The sequence below is a fragment of the Borostomias antarcticus genome, assembly GCF_949987555.1.
Source record: "Borostomias antarcticus genome assembly, chromosome: 1".
Taxonomy (NCBI): Eukaryota; Metazoa; Chordata; class Actinopteri; order Stomiiformes; family Stomiidae; genus Borostomias; species Borostomias antarcticus.
Genome location: NC_140234.1, coordinates 38,056,867 through 38,074,136, shown reverse-complemented (window position 1 = coordinate 38,074,136; position 17,270 = coordinate 38,056,867). Strand labels below are relative to the sequence as shown.

Sequence of the window (17,270 nt, the reverse complement as noted above, 5' to 3'; positions counted from 1 at the left end):
GCACCCCCCGGTCTCTCACGGGCCTTCTCTAGGGAATACTATTGTCCCCAGATGCCAACCTCCCGGTCTCACCCGGGTCTACTCTAGGGAATACTATCCTCCCCAGATGCCACAAAACATATATAGAGAAGTGGCCTACTTCACAAGACAAAACAGCGCCTTGGCTTTACAAACATCTGACATGTAGACATACATTTACATCCAGCACTGGTTTGTTTTACGTGTTGAGAGACTATGTGCGGTATACTGAGATTTACTGATTCGTTTTTATGATCGGGATATCAAACCCACTCACCCAGTTGGGTCTGATTGTCTGTCCGGGGTCGTTCAGGTCACAGCTGCACTGCCAGGCGTCTCCCGTGGCTGTAGCTGTCTGCTTTGGCTGACGACCAGTCTTGGACTTGTTAGGGTTCGATGTCCGATCCGGGCTATCACGGCACCAATTGTTGACTTTCATTGTCTTTTATTATTGTCCTTATTCAGCTCTGCGTTGTGTTTTGATTTCAATAAAAGACGGCCCCAAATCTCACACAATACCACATAGTCCAGGGTCCCTTTTCCAGGTGTATTCCAAATGAATCTCTCCAACACAGGATTTGAGCGACAATCAAAGCTGTTTTATTACAAGAGGTTTAGCAGACACAATGGTATCTAGTCTAATGTTCAGCTGGCCTATCTGTATGGCTGTCGGTCCCAAATCAAAGCATTTGAGCTCGAGCATGGCTCTTATGGTTCGGGGGCGTTCCCCCCCCCCCCCCCCCCCCCCCCCTTCCCCAATCAGACTGGTCTGGAATGGTCTGGTCCCTCATGTGGCTTCTGGCCTTGTGAGGTCAAGATAACCTATGACGCCTCGGCGCACAGGCCTCTATCTCTAACCACAACAATTGCTGTTGTCCACAGAATGTACCAACCATGGAATGCCACCCTTATCTCATAAGTCTAGGGAAGGGAGACACAGTTTCTTACAGAAACTCCAGCCAACAGCCACACTCGGGGGCTAATCATCATAATTAGAAATAGCTAACAGGATCAGATTAAACCATGACATTTCTCTGAAAACAACCATTTTCACTTTATTTTACACCGCGGTCAAGTCAATGAGAAACGCCAATTTCACCATTTATGTTTATTATTCCTGCAAGCTGTCCAAAACGTCTTCCAGCAGAATCCAGTGTGCTGCCTATCCCCCACGGATTTTCTCTGTTCCTCTCTCTTCTGTGCTGGAGTTCTTTTAAGAACTTGATGTCGTCAGCATAATCTTTATATTAAAACTGTTATTAACTTAAATCGTGTCTCTTCATTATATCCACATGCAAGAAATAAATGCTATTACTATCTATAATATACTACAGTATAACACTATTGCTATTACTATTATAGCCTAACTACAAATATAACTGCTAGTAGCCTACTACCATAACTACTAAATATAACTATATATAACTATATATATATATATATATATATATATATATATATATATATATATATATATATATATATATATTTAAAACTACTAGGCTACACACTACTATAAATAGCCTGTTACAGCTAAAACTATACTTGTAGAAGAAACAGGAGTATAAAATGTTGAATTCTCTCAGAGGATCAATGTTCTCTCAGATGATCATGTTCTCTTAGAGGATCCCATGTTCTCTTATAGCATCCATGTTCTCTTAGAGCATCCCATGTTCTCTTTATCCTCTCAACTGGCAGTGTATGGATAATGGAACAAGAAGAAAGGATGGGAGGAGGAGAAGAGGGTGGGAGAGAGAAGAGAACGATAGAGGAGTATAGGAGAGGAAGGGTGAGGAGAGGAGGGGATGGGAGATCAGAGGAGAAGAGGGGGGAGGGGAGGAGGAGGAGGGAAGAGAAGAGGAAAGAATGGGAGAGGAGAATAGGTGGTGGAATTATACACAGAGAGAAGATGTCATGTGAGTTTAGCTCAGGCACTGCTGCATCTGAAGACAACCTTTTGTGTGTGTGTGTGAAAGAGAAATGAAAGAAAATTAAAATAACCATTATGTCATCATGTCGTACAATAGGCCAACAATACTTTATACTGGGAAATGTCCAAAACAACTAGAAAGTCCACTTCCTAGTTTTTACTATAATGTAAATATAATGTAATGTAATCAAAGGTGTGTGTACCTTTAAGATACCTTCAAGCTCCCTCCTGTGAACTGTCACCATAGCAACCACAGCGCAGCTGCACAGCTCTACAGCAACAAAGAACAGAACACACAGCATTCACTGACTCACTCGCCATACGTTTCAATGGGGAGCGCAGTTGCCAAACAAATAGTCACACAGCGAAAACTATAAGTCACACAGCTTAGATACTTACATTGTACGAATCAGCACAGTTGTGTGAGCATTTCAATATATTATATGTGTGTGAGCGTTCAAAACTGTAGGAGTGCCAGAAATTTACAAAATGTATGAATATTTTCAAAGCAACAGCTGCCACCACTCTAAGTTTCTGAACATTCCAAAAGCAGTTTCAAGCAGTTTCAATGGGACAAAAATTACTATTAAAAGTTAAATTACTAAAAAACTATAAAAAATATCAAAAATCTGAATACATCCAATTAATAGCTAAACGTCATGACAGTTTAAAAGTTTGAATGAAGTTTCTAGCATAAAGTATGAAGAAGTAGTTAAGCGGCAAAAAACTGGGGAGAACTATAATAACTAGAAAGTACATTTCCTGGAGAAAATGTGAGGTGGGCTAGCTGCTGCAGCTGTATGTAACATCTACTGCTAGTACTACTACGGACCGGGCAAGCTCCATGCACCCACCGGCGAAGACCGTGCGTCTCTAGCCCACTCAGGGGCTGAATTGTGGGGTCTGTGGCGTGGACAGTGGCATGGTGGCGAGACTCTGCCCCCTCAGGTCAGAGCTGGTCAGGGACAGTGTACCCCTCTCCGTGTCACCTACCCACCCGCACCAGTGAAGACCATGTGTCTCTAGCCCACTCAGGGGCTGAGTTGTGGGGCCTGTGGCGTGGATAGCGGCGTGGTGGTGAGACTCCGCCCCCTCAGGTCAGAGCCGGTCGGGGGCAGTGCAATGACCTCAGGGAAATCTCCATGCACCCACCAGCAAAGACCATGTGTCTCTAGCCCACTCAGGGGCTTAGTTGTGGGTTCCGTGGCGTGGATAGTGTGAATGAATTTCAAGTCTCAACAAAGTGTTCTGTTTTCCTACTTGACTGTTGTTCTAACTTTGTAGTTCGTTCTCATAGATCAGTCCCACTGTACCACACAGGGGCAGCTGCACTGCACAGTGTACGCAGCTAGGACAAGCCCGGTAGCTAGCTGAAAGCAGACGGGTGCCACGAGGCGAAGTACGGTAATAGAAAAGACCCAAAATGAACACTGTAAGCGGATTACATGATTACTATAGGCGATTTATTTAAACTGCATTTGTATGGGAATGATTCTGTCCCAAGCTTTTTGATCACTAGGCCTATAAGCGGATGATCACTATAAGCGGATTCCACTGTACCAGGCCAGGGCTGCGTTTCCCAGATTCGCAGAACTTCTCCGCGCTATGACGCTTCTTAAGGTATACCTTGGCGAAGGGACAGTTTTTCCTACGAGTGTTTCCCAGACTATCCCTTAGTGGGCGCCTGAAGATACATCGTTAGGTCCATCCCAAGATACATCGTTAGAGGAGCTGTCCCTGGGCGCGGTGCTGAAAAAAGAATGAATCGATGCCGCACACATCGATGGCCATTCGTAAAGTCACAGAAATGACGTGGCAATATAATAGAAAGAATAACTAGTGATCATGCTAGACGAGGTGGAGCAGCCGAAGGTCGTCCTGTTTGGCGGCTACCAGTAGGGTCTATGCACAACTCCAGTAGGCTACTTCCTGAAATTAGACATGCTTCTCTATTTCCTGTCCTACACTTTGGATGAAATGATTATTCAGGTGTGCCTGACTGCAGCACAATGATCAGGCACACCTGAATAATAATTTCATCCAATAGTGTAAGACAGGAAATAAAGAAGCATTTCAGGAAGTAGCCTACTGGAGTTGTGCATATAGCCCATTGAAGAAGGCTGCATGGGCGAGCATTGCAGCGTGGATGGCTGCTTCCACTCCTGGGCCACCCAGGGAGTGGACAGTCGTCCGCAAGAAATGGCAGGACTTCGCCAGTCAGGCCAAAAGCCGGGGGGCGGCAGTGCGCCGAGAGGCAGAGCACCATGCCTTCCCTCACCCCGGAGGAGGAGAAGGCCCTATCGATCATCGGCCTCACAGCCCCCCAAGGCATCACTGGTGGCCTTGATTTGGAGTCTGGAGAGGGCCCCTCCAACATCCAGCCCTCAGCTGAATCACCCCAAGCCTCCCAGTCCTCTGGAGAGGAGACCCCAGCACGGTCAGACCGCTCCACCCCGTCGACACGCTCTCCCCCCACCCCCCACACACCCCATGACGTCCCCCTCCCCCGCCCCCCGTGAGAGGCAGCTGAACACCACGGATGCGAGGTGCGACTGCAGCGAGGAGCTCTTGGAGGTGTAGAGGCAGAGGCTGGGTGTGCAGCGTGAGAGGCTGAACCTGCAGAACAGGCAGCAGGCCCTAGCAGAGGCACAGTTTGTGTGGCCCTCCATATCAGTGCCCATCATTCTGCCAACTCCAGGTAGGCTAAGTGTGTATTTTGTATACTCTGTCTATTCCCACACTGCATGCATTCCATTTAATGTCGCTAATTGAATTTTCCTCCCTTGCAGATGATGCAGATGCCTGAGACACACTGCACACACTCACCACACACACTACATACACTTACCACACATTGCCCACCCACCACAGTACACTGTGCGCACACACTACATACACTCACCACACCACTCATCCTTCCTACGTGTTGCTACCTTGTCGTGGTGGGAAGGCTTGTGTGCCTCCATGACCATGAAGGCTATATTGGTGGGGGGTCAGCCCCCAGCAGGTTCAACCATGCCGGGCAGGTTCAGGGTAGAGGCCAGACGAAAAGCAACTGCCCCTCCAGGTTGGGGGTTGGGCATGGGTCTAACAACCCCACCCCGGAAAAAGACAGCCTGTTACAGGACAAAAGACTGAAGAACAAACCTGCCCATATTTTTTCCCAACCAATATTAAACAAGTTCCCTTTATCCTGTATATTTGTCGTTTCTTGCCACATTACAACAGTAGAGGTTTTGAAGAAGGCACACAATATAACAAACAGCATTTGTAAGATCACTAAATACTGTGAATCTGTTAGCAAAGTACACTATAAGGGCAACAGTATTGGGCCACCTACACATTACACCTGTAGCAACTTTCATGACATCCCATTCTAAATGAATAGGCATAGTTGGTCCCCCCTGTGCAGCTATAACAGCCTCCACTGTTCTGGGAAGGCTTTCTACAATATTCTGGAGCGTGTGTGAGGATATTTGACTATTCATCTAGATGGCCTCATTGGATTAATCAATTCGCCAGGATATCTGTCTGACAATATATAAAGACAGCCAGAAAAGTCATGTCATCAAATTATCCCTTTACATAAGAAAATGTTGTTGTTGTTCACAGAGTGGATTATATTAGGCTATGGATAGTCCCTATATGTTGCTTGGCTCCATAAAAGTTTTAAAAACAACATTCCCATGATGTGTTCTGTAGGCTCCATAACATTATTTTCATCATTCAAGTTAATTGTATTTTGTGTACACTAATGATGTGAATCGCGCAGGTAGGATAGATAGATGTGCGCTGTAGCCTATTGCAACTCTCCTTTTTAAAAGTGTAATTTTGCTCTAATCGAGCTAAAACTATAACGGGATGAACGGAGCGCATCGCCAAGGGACAGCTTACGATGGGTTCAGACCGCCCTTCGTAACGTATCCCTTGGCTAAGAAGGCTCTGGGAAACAGCGCTTCGGCTCCAAGGAGGGCTTACGATGTATCTTCGGAAGGTACATCGTAAGGGCGATTTCCGATGTACCTTGGGTGGAGCTGTTTCCCAGAGCCTTCGTAGCCAAGGTATACCTTGGCTTAAGAAGGTTCTGGGAAACGAATCGCCACCTAGAGGTGGACCTAACGATGTTCTTACGATGCACGTAGCGCTACGATGCCTTAACGATGCCTCTGGGAAACGCACCCCTGGCCATTGGCTGCACGCATTGACAAGCTATGCGGCCGATCAAAATAAAAATAAAAATAGATAATGAATTATTGAACTAGACCTGTCGGATCTACTGTAAAAAACAACAACAACCTTTTAACCTTATATTGTAGATTAAATTGTGCTAAATTTAGACTGTTTTCTTTGCTTAGAGAGTCCGACTATTTCCGAAATTCCGACAAATGAACTTTTGGCCTGGTAGGATTATGTAACCCCAAATAATTGCGGATAGAGATTATTTTTAATTGTGTATTTGCTTTAGTTTGAGAATTTACGAGTTCATATTTTTGACACAGTCAGTCATGTTCTTAGTGAGAGGAAAGGGGTGACTATCGAATTATAGTCGGGGGCTCTAGCGAGGGCGGAGCGAGTTTCAGTTGAAGCGGGTGAAACATAGCAAAGGCCGTCTATGACATCCTTCCCCTTTCTGTAAAGCACATTGTGTTGCCTTTGTATATGAAATGGGCTATAATGATTGGTATTCTGCTCAATTCATTTATATCACCACAACGGACAGATGTTGAACACAGAACAGTAACATTTCAGTGTGCAGGCCAGCTGGCTTTGTTGGACACCTACTAAGATAAATAACGTTAGACTGAAGAACAATGTGGATTTTATGTCGGTTTCACAGCACAAATGATCTGTCTTCTGGTAAGACCCACAGATGCAATTATTTGACTAAATAGGCATATAGCCTACTGTTCATAGCTGGCTGAAAGCTATAACGCTATAGTCTAATAGCCCAAGCCTCCAAGCATCCTTGTGAAACGTCAACAGTCAGAGCCCAAGTACTGTTCCAATTCAAAAGTTTGCAAGTCCCAAGTCCACATCAAATGCCAGGATGTGTTCTTGCTCCGCCCATTTTATCGAGGATGCGTGTCCGTGTCCGAATGTCCATACTATGTACAGTATGCAGTACATACTATATAGCAGGCCAGATGCAGCATACATAAAAATCTCGCCTGCTACATCTGGCCTGTTATATAGTATGTACTGCATATTCCCGAAATTACCCCAAAAATATAGCAGGCATCGAGAGGATGCTATTCCGGAAACAAGATGGCGATTTGAGTGAAACCAAGCCCCCAGGATTCGAAATCTAAAGTGAAGGCCTATTGAACCGCGCCATCTTGGCTAGATTTGTAGTCATTTTGCTATTTCCGGTGACTTTTGTACTTGCGCAGTTGTGCTTTTCTGTCCTACGCGCGTCCACACACGTTCCCGGCTCTCCCCGCTTTGATTTAGCAATGAAAACCGGCTTGCATATTAACCTGTTTTTGTAAAATATATCCATTGGAGAAATTATTTTTTCATCCAGGCATCTTAGTTTTAACAGGTTAATTATAACTGATGTTTTAAGATAAGATGTTTTGTTTGCTAGTAGATGGTATTCATTCCGTTCGCGATAACGTTATTGCAGCCAGGATAAATTCCTCCAGGGAGCCAGTGACAAGCGAGTTGAAAAGCTTCACTCCCCGCCAGCAGGAGCTTTGGCCGCTGCTACCGCATCTCGGATAACCCGCTGAGTTCGTGGCTGCTATTTCACATTCGCCCTTGATCAATCCCAATACCGATCCATGGTAATAATGAATCAATCGTTCAGATCGGCAGTGCTGCATGCATGTTACAACATCATTGTTAGCTTTATTAACATAACCATAGACTACATTTATCTCTCTAACGTTAGGCTATCCATCTTACACCAGTCGGCCATTCGATAGCTAGAAGCGGTCAACGTTGTGGACGTGGATGCGCGTAGGACAGAAAAGCACAACTGCGCAAGTACAAAAGTCACCGGAAGGCCAGAAAAGCACAACTGCGCAAGTACAAAAGTCACCGGAAATGGTCAAATGACTACAAATTTGCCAAGATGGCGCGGTTCAATAGGGCTTCATTGCTGATAGCGGTCAGTGAATGGAGTGGCTGTATACAGTTCTATTAATACATCCATGAGTGAAACGTTGTGGCACGTCACCGTAGAGTTTCCGGTTTGATAAAATTGGTGGAAGTTGAGGCGACAGTAATTCGCCAACCTAGCTTAAATGTGTCAGTGGAAAAACTTTTTTTTTTTAGCAGATGTCTTAGTTATATCAAGATTAAGCTAACTATTGGCATCGTTGTGCTTATCGGTGTCATTTATTCAGTTTGAGTAATTTACGATCGAGCTAGCTAACCACCTTTAGCTCAATTGGCTCAGTTGCTGGTTAGCGATGAGAGGGGGAGTCCCAGCCCAGTTGATAACCGTCCGTTGTGGGTTTGGGGGGGTGCAACGGTCGGCTGGGATCCTGCCTCATAGTTAACCAGCAACTGGTCAGTGGACTGTACCAGGCAGCCTACGTTATGTCTGAATCAAATAACGTTATCAAACAAGATTGGGAACTAGCTGGCTATCATAATTTAAGTATAACAATCCAATGGCTATCTCCCCCAAAATAACCCCTGTAGGCCAAGCACCAACCCCAAATAATAATAAGCACAAGCTACTGAATGCAACGTTAGCCCGGCTAACGGAGAAAATGAATTTGGAGGAGAGTGTTGCAGCTGGTGCTAAACGAGGCCAATGAAGAACATTTTTATGTTTTAAAACATAAAATGTCTTTAAAACAGATTATTATCACAGCCATTCCACAGTTTGGATTATACAGAAAGGTGAGGATCGAGCCTGCTGGATGACCAACTCCAATGCCTGGCTAGCTCAATATTGTTGTAAGTTTAACATGAATCGTATGCGAGCGGGAGCCCATCACTTTCACTGGATGACTCGAGAAGCATGCTACATTTATCTCACATACTAAACATGTTTCGTGGAGTAGTATGTACTAAATAGCATGTAGCAGGCGAGTTGCAGTATGTACTACAGTATATAGTATGTAGCATGTAGTATGGACATTCGGACACGGCCCGTGTGGACTTTAAATTTAATTACACCTACAAGCTGCATCACTCCGTTATGGTTTCCTGATCCAGTTTTACAGTCAACTCATCTTTTCCCAGAGTAGCCTAATACCTACATACCTACATACTTGGCCTCAACTTAGGCCTGCCCTAATCCGAGCAAGGTACATAGATTCTAATCATAGGCACAGACCCTATTGACTCAAATATTTCTACCATCAGTGCAAGGTCCATCTATGCTCTCCAATGAATTTGCATCTCAAATGTCTATATATTACATTCCAACCAGGTATATCTGAAGTAATTCCAGTGTTCATGTCTTGGCACTGTCTTTCTTAGTGGGCCATGGCATTATGCCAGCTTTGTAAAGCCTCAGTTCAGAACTACTGTACTTAGAGCTCAGTTCCACTCTGCTGTAGCTCTCTTCTGTCACCATCAGAGAGAGCTGTTTCTCCTTACAGTGTAGTTCCTGTTGGAAAGCAACCACAGCCGTACAGTACTGGAGGCAGAGTGTGGCCCCTATGTTAAGGCCCCTCAAACATGCTCAATGGTCATCTTTGGTCTGGACAGCTGTGTCGGAGGTCCAGGCAGAGTGACTCCAGCTTGCCATGGAGCAGCTTGCCATATATCTTCAGCACTTGGCTCAGTCTCTGGGTCTTCTGGCTGGGGCAGTCTGACACTGGGCCTGCTATATCCCCCTGTGTACCAAGAGACAATGTAAAACATGTGTGTCTGTGTAAAGTGTGTGCGGGTGTGTTTGTGTGTGTGCGTGCGCGTGTGCATGCGTGCGTGTGTGTTTGCGTACACCCTCACCTGGATTGCCAGATGGTTTACTATGTGTAGGTGGTTTCTCACACCGTGCTCCAGTTGCTCCAGCAGAGATGACTGACAGCTGCCCGGGGTAGTCTGAGCTCTCACCATGCCCACGCCGCTCAACATCACCCCCAGGGCCCCCCTCACCTCAGCACGCTTCTGTTGAGGCTGGAGGCACACACACACACACACACACACACACTTTCTTCAGGGATGGTGTATTGCATCCATTCTCAACCAGTTGGCTGCCGAGTAGTCTCGCGAGCCAGACGAGTCGACTTCCGGCCCAGACTCAACTACGTCTGGTATTCAGACGCAGACATTTTGTTGAAGGAAGTTGGGGGAAAAACGGGCAGATATCCTGTCAAAATTCCGTAGAGAGTAGTAGACAGTCCGGACCGGACGTGATGTTAAGAACTTCCTTTTACAAATTCTAAGCGGCTGAAGTCCAGACTCTCTCCTCCGTAGAGAGTCTGGCTCCGAGACTAGCTGCCGAAGCAGTGGTACTGCCAATGGTTAGAAAAAATAAAATAAAGTGTGGTAATTTACAAAGCTAGTTGTTTTTATATCTAAATGTACTCAAGAATTCACATATAAATAAAAAACGTCAAGTTAAAATGCATAATTTCAATGACCAGGTACGTTTGAAAATATCACCACGCCAATCACATCCGTTGGTATTCAGACAAATGTGTTCAGCTAACGTAGCTAGCAAATGTTCCCTCGGATGCAAACTTCAGTCATGCTATGTTTTTTTCCCATGTATTTGGGAAGGTGATCCTCTGAATTGTATTTCAACAATCAAAAGTGGGCCTTAAGTTACAAAAGGTTGAGAACCCCTGGTGTAATTGTATGAGTGAGTGAGTGTGTATTTGTGTGTGTGTGTGTGTGTGTGTGTACAGTCGAGTGTAACATTTACAGATTTTTTCTCCCAGGATGCCCTTTGTATTCCGACACAGGGTAACGGGACGGAAATAAGGAGATGGTCTGAACCACTGCAGGCAGCCTAAACAGACAAGGCCAGAGACACACATTAAACACACACATACATACAGATGCAGATGCACACACACACACACACATGCACCATTTGTTCAGTTACTGTACTGTAACATTGTCAGGTTTGTGTAGTTTGTGGACAGTTGATGTGACAGCAGCATCTCTTTTTCTCTCTTTGTGTGTGTGTGTGTGTGTGTGTGTATGTCTCACACCATGGCACCCTCCAATTCTTTCACTTTGTTCATGTTTCTCCTGGCGTGTGCGTCACACACAAAGTCGATTGGTCTGGTCTGGACGTTGGGCACTTCAGAGTAAACCATGCAGAACAGCAGGAGCAGGAGTCCTAGACGAGCCCAGAGTGCAGGTGATTGAATAAGGAACCGAACCAGTTTTAATCTACAATATTCCCAAGACAAGGTCTACTGTACTGTAAAATCAGTCTAGCTCTACTGTACTGTAAAATCAGTCTAGCTTTACTGTACTGTAAAATCAGTCTAGCTCCCCAAATAGATCCTCACCTTAGTAAGAAGAAACAGACCACGGTCCAACATTTCGCCCTTCCACTACTGATACAGTATGCAGCGTTAAATGATTCTAATCATTAATGAGTTATCGAAATGCCGAGGTTCACCTTTGTAAGTCCAAAGCTGTTTAGCTTCATTCCAACAGTTTGCAAAGTCGGGCTCTCTGGTAGGAAGCCAAGAGCCATGATAAAATTCAAACACAGCATTATATCCACTGTGGGCACAACCCAAACAAGAATATGTAAAACTCCACTATCCAATTATATGAGATGATTACCAGAGAGTAGGTCAGCTCTACAGGTCAACAGCTGGCCTGTATGTGGAGACCCCAGGCCATTGCTTATGGCCTTGGGAAACAGCTGCTAGGACATAGAAGAGTCATAAAAATGGTTCCTTCCTTATGAACAATGGCTAACAGAAAGGTTTACAAATAGAAGAGAAAGGGTGTTCATGTAAAAATGTTCTCACAAACTCACATATCCACATACGTTCTGGTTACACTGGTGTCAGACATGAAATGATAAAGATATATTTTAATTTCTCTGTTACAAGCTACTCTGCTCCAGATCAGTAGATCTAAAAAATAATCTTCTAAGAACCTTTGATCCAAACAGATAATTTATGGGCTCTACTGGGTTACTTGTAGCGTGAGACCATCGTCTTTCTCTGCACGGATCAGTCTGGCAATGGTCACTAGAAATCTGTTTGTGCTCTGTGGCGCCCCCCTCGGGTTGGAGCCGGCAAGGGGTGGTTCGGTGCACTCTGTGACACTCTTTTAGTGTCAAAATTCAGGTGACAATGCCATATGAATACCTCCCCCAACTCTGAGGTGCCTGTAAACACCTGTGGGGTGGAAGGGTGACATTCCTTGTAGGCGATTTATGAGCACACTTGGCCAATAAACCTGAAACCCAACTAGGCTAAGCCTTAGATCCCATTTCAAGCCTATTATGGGTGAACCCAGGGGGGGCCACCGCGCAAACCAGTACGCATGTTGCCTTATAGGAATGTGAATCTTAGCCTGTGTGACAAATATTCATATTGGCAATAATACATCCCACAAAACATGTTATCAGTTATAATAAATTAAATATAATGTGTCCTGTTTATTCTAGCCAAGTAGGGCACTATAGCCTATGCGTGTCAACATAGTTTTTTAAATAATTGACATGCATGCACACCTAGGGGATAGTCATCCAACATGACGCATTTGAATACCCACTGTTAACAGCCATAACGCGCTCCTGTGCGCATCAGCGGCTTTTCTCTTCCATGCCGCGCGTCCCTGTGTTCCATTCAGATATATAGGGATAGCAATTTAGAAGAGGAACGTCCACTCTTGTTTGTATTGCAATGGCCTTTTCGAACTTGTTTTTGTTGCAATTGCCTTTTCGATCCCAGCAGCAATTTAGCATATTCGTTTAAAATCCATGGCGACAGCTGAAATGTTGTAGGCTAATATTATTTTACCACCATCGATCATAATATCCAAGTCATTTTCCAGGACATAGTAAGAAACGCAATAACACAAGAATGTTTTAGAAGGCGATCGGAAGAATTGGGTCAATGGGGGGTTTTCCTATTTGAGTTAAAGTTAATATTCTACATTTCTCCATGTCCCGTCCACCAAGCGCAAATAAGAGAGACCAGAAATATCCTACGTCCCCTGAGAACGAGTCAGAATAAGAAACACACAACATAACGTCCTCCTTTCTCTGTGACGTTTTGTTGGCGGCTAGCCGGCTACCGATATTTAACCCTGCAAAGTCAAACTCTACGTATAGTCCGTGTACAAAGTATATTTGTTTGTACACGGTCCTATATAGCCTACGTTTGGCACACAGTGCATTACAGAATAGAAAAGATAAATAAAATCGTAGTTCATAGTAAATGGTAAAAAAAAAAGAAAGAAAAGAAAACAAAGCAAGACAGATAATATGAAAAAAGAGAATAGCCTAATGTGAAAGAAACAGTAAAAAAAAAAAGTTTAAAATCGAGAAGATTTAATTATAACATAAGCCAGCTACATGATGAAAGCAAGATTAAAAATGTATGTCTTAAGATCTCGCTTAAAAGTTCCCACAGTTTCAGCCATTCTTAAATTTTAGCCATTCTTAAAGGGGCACTTCAACGATTAACATTAAGCCTTATATCATTCCCAAATGTGCAGTATTTTACAATGAATGTGGTTTTGATTTTTGACACTTTCAAAAAACTCTCCAAATTATGTCAAATGATGCGTTTGACGTCAATAGTAGAGATTTGGTCTTCTAGTTCCACATTTTTCTGTGCCCACCCACACCTAAAATGAGGGGCAGCACTAGAGGTCGACCGATCAATCGGCCGGCCGATTAATCGGGCAGATATATGCCCTTTTTAGGTAATCGGCATAGGCCGATTTCTGTGCTCATGAGGCCAATATAAAACAATTGTCTGCAGAGTGCATACACGTCTCTGCCCGCAGCGGAATGATCTTAGCGCATGCCACTTCCACGTGGAATGATTGTAATGCAGTGATAATAGTTGAAAGTGGGAACGTGCTCTCGAAGCCTCTGTAGCCTATGGATTACACCTGAGAGAAATTGGTAAGACTAAAAACTACCTTTTGAAGCTCAATACATTTATGTGGACACTTTTATACAATGTTTAGCCTACTTTCTGTAATTCGATCGATTCTTGTCTTTTTGAGTGAATAACGTCGGGTATTGTAATTTGGGATATTACCCTGCGACATTACCCAGTTAGCAGATCATCTGTGGGCAGCCAGCGGCCCGCTGACGACCAACTCGGTGGTCCACCGACGGGAGCCGCGGCGACCCCGCTATGGCGTGATCAGTGGCTAGGCAGTGGGGCCGCCACTGGCGCTGCTAGCAGTCCTCCGTCGGTGAGTTGGTGGCTTACCACTCACATACCACTCCACCAACAAACCAACAGGACCGCTAGCCAGCGCCAGCGGCTGTATGTATACATGTACATCTTGCTAGCGACCGTTAGCAGTCTTGGTAGTTGAGCTTGTAAAGTTACATTGGATGCAATGTTAGCTAGCCAACTCATCATGCTAGCTAATGTTAGCTAGTGCACCTCACAACTTCCCAGAGAAATGGAACGCAGCATAACTACTAGCTAGTCTGACTCTTAGTAGGTAAGCAGGTCTAAGGTTAGCTAGCCAGCTCGTCTAGTCTTGCTAGCTAACGTTAGCCAGCGTAAGCTAGCTAACGATAGCATAGTGCTAACGTTAGCATAGCACTTAATGTTAGCATAGTGCTAACTAGCTACTAGGCTAGCTAGCTAGCTAGTAGCCTATCAGTGTAAATAGGTATTTTTCATGCATAACGTATGCTGCAAGTTATAGCTAACAACTAAACAAGATTATTATGATCAGACACACCATCCAACAGGAGTGGAGCTAGAACCTTTTTTTCACCCATCACGCTGAGTGCAGACTGGGTTCTTCTAGGGATGGTTATCAGTGATGACTGCCAGGTAGGGAGATTAGTGATGGGAGCCAGGTGTAAAACAGGAACCTGCGCTGCTCGCTGCTGCTGTCTGAGTTGGGAACGCAATTCCCTGGCATGCTGAAGTCCCGGAAGCGTCAAAGCCCGGGGAGACTGAGTGTAGGCTAGTACTGGGAAGAGGCCACTGTGGAGGGCAGACGCACCGAGCAGCGCACAGGGGCAGACAAGGGTGGAGCCGAGGGAGCAGGTAATGCCAAAACAAAAAACATTAATTGTATTTTATCAGATGGGGGGGATAGGGGACGGTGCCGTGATATCGGCCTTATATATCAGCCATCGACCACCCTGCTTGCTCTCAAAATCGGCATCAGCATGTAGGCCTAAAACCCATAATCGGTCAACCTCTAGGCAGCACCCATGCTCCAGCAAGAAAGCCACAACACCCTGTGGACGAAAACAGACAGGATCCGCTTATGACCACGGCAGAAGGCAATTCTCCAGCTGATATGCATGAAGAGGATTTTGAAAGTCTACTAGTGGAATCGGACATAGGTGGATATCTGTACTTACTGACATGGCTATCTTTACGAACCGGAATACAGCGAGGGTTAGGCTATTTTAGGATCGAGAAGGTGAACTGGAAACGCCAAGCATGCCAGTACCTTCCAGAATGTTCTGTTGATGACCTAGTCTCCCCTTCTGGGCCTGGACAGAGACCAGATCTAATTATGTTGCTGTATCTAAGGGCCCTGCAGTTTCCCTACAATTTGATATTGGTAAACACCCCTCCCATCTGTGACGCTGTTAGTGACCTTTGGAAAGACTATATATACGGGTGAAAGCCATTCTCTCGTCTGTTTAACTATTTATTTAAAGTTATAATTCGATGTAAGGGAATCTACATCACTGCCTACACTCGTTAGCCAGTGTCTGCGCCACCGGGGTCTTACCTGTACTTGGGGGGCTGTAGATCAGAACACTGCAACCCTGGAGGTGTGTGTGTGTGTGTGTGTGTGTGGGAGGGGGGGGAGGTGGGAGGGAGTATGTGAAAAATAGGAACTTCACAAGACAGGTGAAATTAGACAAGTCAGCTCGAATACGGTCTTCATACTGTATGTTTACCGGAGCAACGTAGTGTGGTCTCACCTAGGAGGTTCTTCTATCAGGGGATCAAACAGAGAGGGGTTGCTCTGCTTCCTGTTCACTGAATGAAAAAGCAATCACAGTGGGATTTAGTGACATCATTATACACACATTAGGAATTCATTATCTCATCTTGAGTCAAAAATGATTTGGTCCTCACCAGTAGGTGATGCCTTGTATCACTGCATGTATCTTTTAAAACAGAAAACATTTGTGTATATGTGTAAATAAGGTTCTAAAGGGAAAAAAAGGCTACTCAGATTCAGACAACTTTATTGATCCCACATGGGGCAATTCATTTGTAGCTTGCTCGAGTAACAAAAACATTTGAACAACAACATACAACAACAATATTCCATGCTATACACAGTCCAGTAAAACAGACAACAAGGTCGTTGTCAGGAACATTTAAGTCAAGAAGATAGCGGACCGTTTGCATATGTGCAGAACCAGCCTGTTAGCTGGTTTTTATTTATTTTTATTTATTAATGAAAATTTACATAACAAATATAGCTACATTCACTAACATGTATAACAAATGATTGCCAAGGGGAAAGTCATTGGTAGGCTATTAATCATAAAACATTTGCACTGTAGGCTTATATAAAGTGCTTTAAATTATACATCGTACAAGAATAACAATAACAATAACTAGAAAGTACATTTCCTGGAGAAAATGTGAGGTGGGCTAGCTGCTGCAGCTGTATGTAACAGCTACTGCTAGAACTACTATGGACCAGGCAATCTCCATGCACCCACCTGCGAAGACCGTGCGTCTCTAGCCCACTCAGGGGCTGAGTTGTGGGGTCTGTTGCGTGGACAGTGGCATGGTGGTGAGACTCCGCCCCCTCAGGTCAGAGCTGGTCGAGGACAGTGTACCCCTCTCCGGGCCACCTACCCGCCCGCACCGGTGAAGAGCATGTGTCTCTAGCCCACTCAAGGGCTGAGTTGTGGGGCCGTGGCGTGGATAGTGGCGTGGGGGTGAGACTCCGTCCCCTCAGGTCAGAGCCAGTCAGGGACAGTGTAGCCCTCTCCGGGCCACCTACCTGACTCAACCGGTGAAGACCGTGTGTCTCAAGCCCACTCAGGGGCTGAGTTGTGGGGCCCGTGGCGTGGATAGTGGCGTGCTGGTTAGGCCCCGCCCCCTTGGGTCACAGCTAGTCGGGGACAGTACAGTGACCTCCGGGCAATTTCAATGCATCCACCAATGAAGACTGTGTCTCTAGCCCACTCAAGAGTTGAGTTGTGGGGCCCGTGGCGTGGATAGTGGCGTGGTGATGAGACTCC

The 17,270-nt window shown here is 45.1% G+C and overlaps 1 protein-coding gene across 2 annotated transcripts; it reads right to left on the bottom strand.

Annotated features, from left to right (window-relative positions):
* Nucleotides 1-6,784: 6,784 nt before the first annotated feature.
* Nucleotides 6,785-13,001, bottom strand: LOC311309629 (thrombopoietin-like). Of its 2 annotated transcripts, XM_084438960.1 has the most exons (5): nucleotides 12,608-13,001; nucleotides 11,074-11,204; nucleotides 10,782-10,868; nucleotides 9,863-10,030; nucleotides 6,785-9,747 (listed from the first exon to the last, which is right to left on the bottom strand). In XM_084438960.1, exons 1-5 carry the CDS (start codon nucleotides 12,618-12,620, stop codon nucleotides 9,601-9,603), a joined length of 546 nt encoding a protein of 181 aa, XP_084295086.1. In that variant the 5' UTR covers nucleotides 12,621-13,001; the 3' UTR covers nucleotides 6,785-9,600. The 2 variants fall into 2 exon arrangements, 1 of the variants encoding a protein (XP_084295086.1); XR_014630470.1 differs by lacking the exon at nucleotides 11,074-11,204.
* Nucleotides 13,002-17,270: the final 4,269 nt, after the last annotated feature.